The sequence below is a fragment of the Echinops telfairi genome, unplaced genomic scaffold (assembly GCF_000313985.2).
Source record: "Echinops telfairi isolate 266 unplaced genomic scaffold, ASM31398v2 ScPeMD7_5;HRSCAF=22, whole genome shotgun sequence".
Lineage (NCBI taxonomy): Eukaryota > Metazoa > Chordata > Mammalia > Afrosoricida > Tenrecidae > Echinops > Echinops telfairi.
The window spans coordinates 32,166,277-32,170,706 of record NW_022103901.1 but is presented as its reverse complement, the minus strand read 5'-3'; the positions used below and the strand labels follow the sequence as shown (position 1 = coordinate 32,170,706).

General features: G+C 40.5%; 1 protein-coding gene across 1 annotated transcript; it reads right to left on the bottom strand.

Moving 5' to 3' along the window:
• Positions 1-204: 204 nt before the first annotated feature.
• On the bottom strand, positions 205-1,146 carry LOC101652936 (olfactory receptor 1361-like). Its single transcript, XM_004706202.1, has one exon. The coding sequence runs from the start codon at positions 1,144-1,146 to the stop codon at positions 205-207; it is 942 nt and encodes a 313-aa protein (XP_004706259.1).
• Positions 1,147-4,430: the final 3,284 nt, after the last annotated feature.

Sequence of the window (4,430 nt, the reverse complement as noted above, 5' to 3'; positions counted from 1 at the left end):
AAAGAAGAATAAGTGATGTTGCATTGCAGGAATTGCAATCAATTCTGTGATGCAAATCGGGTGTGTGCTGTTGACTGGAAGGCTAATCTGCCCTACAACTTTCACTCAAGTCACAATAAAAATTTTATAAATCTGCAGTTTCAATATCTCAAGACAAATACATAGACGAAAAACTGCTACCTTCTAGAAACCAGTGAAAAAGATTTAATGTTTAACATAACAATTCATAGAAATAATTTTTGTTAGGGCCCCTTTAATGTCCTTGTTTCTCAGGCTGTAGATGAAAGGGTTTAGCATGGGTGTCACCACCGTGTACAACACAGTAGCTGCCGTGTCTTTGTCGGTGGAGTGGGAGGATGAAGGGTTGAAATACACAGCAATGATGGTGCCATAGAAGAGGGACACTGTAGCCAGGTGGGAACCACAGGTGGAGAAGGCTTTCCACTTTCCCTTTGTGGATGGGACTCTCAGGACAGCAGAGGTGATGCAAATGTAGGAAGCTAGGATGCAAACAAATGGAATTGTTATTATCAGACCCCCCTCAGTAAGACTCATCATCTCATTGAGGTGTGTGTCAGAGCAGGACAGTTTTAAGAGAGCTGTCATATCACAGAAGAAGTGAGGTATAGTGTTGTCTGCACAGAATGAGAGTCGTGCCATTAGCAGGGTATGCAACAGAGCATTCAGAATGGCAATGACCCAAGAGCCAGTGACCAGCAGGATGCAGAGCTGAGGGGTCATCTTTGTGGTGTAGTGCAAGGGGTGGCACACAGCAACAAAGCGGTCATAGGCCATTACAGCCAGGAGGAAATTGTCCATGTCGGCAAGGGCAATAAGAAAATACAGCTGTGTGAGACACTCCAGGAAAGACATGATATCACTGCTGAGTGTGTTGGTCAGCATATTGGGGACTATGGTGGAGGAGAAGCAGATGTCTACGAAGGACAGGTTGCTGAGGAAGAAGTACATGGGGGTGTGCAGGTGGGAGTCTTTGCTGATGGCCAGAATGATTAGCAGGTTGCCTAGGACTGTGGCCAGGTACATGCTCAGGAAGAGCACAAAGAGGAACTGCTGCTGTTGCTGAGGATGCCTGGAGAGCCCCAGGAGGAGGAACTCGGAGACACTCGACTGATTTGCCTCACTCATAGCCACGGAATCAGGTTCATGCACAACAGCAAATTCAGAGACCTAGATATGGATGGATAAAAGGTAGCCAATCAAATGCCAGTTTAAGACATGTTTACAAATCAGTTCATTGATTTGCTAAGAGAAGATGTGTCCCCTTCACCTATACTCTTAATTTCCTAAACTCAGTCCAGATTCAACTCATATTGAACTCCTGCTCTTGTGAGGTATATTTACAATTGACAAACAGGTAGCAATACACACCAGTCAACTCTGACTATATGTGTCGGTCCTTATATTTTTTCAGATCTCAACCGCACCGTTGTTTAGCTCCTAAAGAAAAGAGAAGCATCTGAATATCGCTGGGATTACTTCACAGATTCTTTGATTTAGGACTCCTCTTGATCACTTGGTGTTGAAAATGTATTCAAGGGTATTCCTAAAAGAATTTCTAGTCTTATAAAATATCAAATAAACAAAAGCAATAACCAATCTGTCCTTTGCTGAAATACTACCTTTTAAGGTTGGTGTTATGCATTCATCACCTCTTCATAACTGTCCAATGCTTCTCTTTATTGTAAAGATTGGAAAGTCTTGGAAATACAAGAGTAAGTGAGGAGCGGTCATTCATGGTCTTAGTACTATGTGCATGAAAAATGTCTGAGGGAAGCACAGAGAGGTATTTACAGGAGACTCTATGGCTGTTGGGGCCAGAATCCCCAAGAGCCTCATTAGAGACAAAAAGAGAGTAAGTGCCGCACCTACCTTTTGTTCCCTTTGCGTCATAGTAATGGCAGAGAATATTATCTAACTCCTGGGTCAAAACTTAGAGACAAAACTATCTTGTGGGGACAAGTCCCAAACAGAATCTCCTGGCACCTCAAATCTTATCAATTTTGTGACGTAAGCTTAAATCTATGGGTTTGGAAATTCAGTTATTCAGTTATTAAAGTATTTTTATTCATTCTTTTTTAGCTTAGGAACTTGACTTTATGCAGTGTAGTCTGCATAAATCTACCCCCTCCCCATTCTTGATCATTTACTACATAGACTGAGTGATGTCTTTACCAATGGGGATAATGGAATACAGAATCATTTTTAATCTTTTACAACATTTGGTATAGAATATGTTCTGTTTTTAATTGAGTGATCAAAGGAATATATCTTGAAGAACAGTGTGTACTGTATTGAGGAACTCCACACTGCAGGACTGGATTATTCTTGGGATATCTTTTTAAATTCAAAAGTGCCCCCTTTATTTATAGATTGACAACATTTCCCCCTTTCTTTTCCAGCCTTATATTCTCATTCTAGAAGAGCTATAGAACTCATGCAAGTACATAGAAGGCTGTACAGGGCACATTGGGACCTTAATGGAAGCAATTCTTTTGAGATGGATGGAGAAGAGTAAAGCCAGGAGTTGGAAAAAACAACAAACAATAAAGGGAGGATAATGTGAAGTGAATGGCTTTTAAAGATAGTACAGGCAAATGGAAGTAAGGATTGCCTCATCTATTGGAGGAAAAACAATCAGGTGTGTCTGAAGGATGAGGGTGAAAAATGCAGAGGATGGGATTGTTGTAAATAGGTTCAAGTTCCCAGTCTTGGGTTCACTTGTAGTCATTAGATTATATGTAATTCTCCTGGAGTATGTAGAATTAGAAGAAAGAAGTCCAAAAATGTAACTCCAGAGGACCCAAAAGACATATGAATAAGAGGATAATAGAAAAAGAGGATCTGAAAAAAAATTGGGGTATATAAAAAGGTATTGTGACAATAGGATAGAACATTTTATTAAACAAAACTATCAGCATGTGAAGTTATTGTTGTCAACATGTATCCCATTTAGGTGTATACACATATGAAAATGGTGCATTCACCTCTTTAACACTTCTCCAAAGTATTGTGCATTATTGGATTTGTGCTAGGCCATCACATCATTTTGGCATCCTCTGGGGAGACAAATTGTGCTCTTTTCAGCCGTCCTTCAGTTTGGAGAACACGAAGAAGTGATGGAGCAAGAACTGACTGGACAGTAAGATTGACAGGGTAAGGTTTCACAAGGAAATTGCTGTGGGACAGCCCTTGATACCTTTGAAAAAATGAGCACGTGCATTGTTGTGATGGGAAAAAATACTTCAGGTTAACTTTCCTAGCCTTTTTCTTACCTACGCAGTTTTAATTTTCTTAAATTTTCAAGACTTCTGTTAAGATGGCTGATTAGGTAGTATTACTACACAGAACCTTTATAACAAAGACACGAGAGACCAAATTAAACAGAATGCTATTACAAAGTTAAAAAGGTGGGGGGGGGGAGATTAAATAATATAATTATAGATCTAAGAGGATAGGAAGGTTAGTTAACTGCAAGAGAGAGCAGACAGATTAAATTTGCAAGTAAGATAATAGAACACAAGGTAACCTCAAAGTAAATAAATACTTCTCCTTAAAATAAAAAGAAAAACGTCATAAAGATTTAGTAAGCATTAAAATACATCAATAAATAAAATAAGAAGATTCACAAACAAAATTAACTTAGTACAGATAATCATGTGAGTAAAGAAACCAGGAGCACAGGACAAGGGCCCTCAGAAGACTCATAACAAACAGTAAACAAACAAATAAAAGTGCATTGGTGAGAATGGAGAAGGGTAGGAGTGGAGACCCAAAGCCCATCTATGCACAAGGGAACATAACCCCACAGTGGAATCTCAGGGAGGGGATGAATGAATCAGGGTGCAGTAGAGCACCAATGGGTCACACAATATACATCTGACCTCTTGAGGCCTCCTTACCTCCAGCTATCATGAATTCAGGGCTGCCTACAAATCTAGACTAGACGGGAGCGTGCAAGAGATAAAACTCACAAAACATGGAACCCAAGAAGCTGTATGGGAAAAGAGATACCAAAATGGTACAGTGAAGGGAGGGAGAGGTGGAAGGGAGGGGAGCACTGATTGCAATGAATGGCACATAACCACACACCCCCAATACAGGGAGAAGAGTAACAGAAACTAGACGGGAAGGAAGACAGCGGTCAGTGTGAGATTTGAATATAATGAAAGATGTATAATCTGTCAAGGGGCTATGAGAGTTGTGGAGGGAACCTGGAGGGAAAAAAAGAGGAGCTGATCCCAAGTGCTCAATGGAAAGTAAATGTCTACAACAGAATGATAGAATATATTTATGAGGATATGATTTTTCTCCCCGCCTTTGGTGTTTGAAGCCTGGTCCCTTTGGCCCTTCATGATCACACATGTTGGTGTGCTGCTTCCATGTGGGCTTTGTTGCTTCTGGGCTAGATG

Coding starts and splice junctions, on each gene's coding strand:
- LOC101652936 (XM_004706202.1), bottom strand. CDS start 1,146: ATGAGTGAGGCAAATCAGTCGAGTGTCTCCGAGTTCCTCCTCCTGGGG.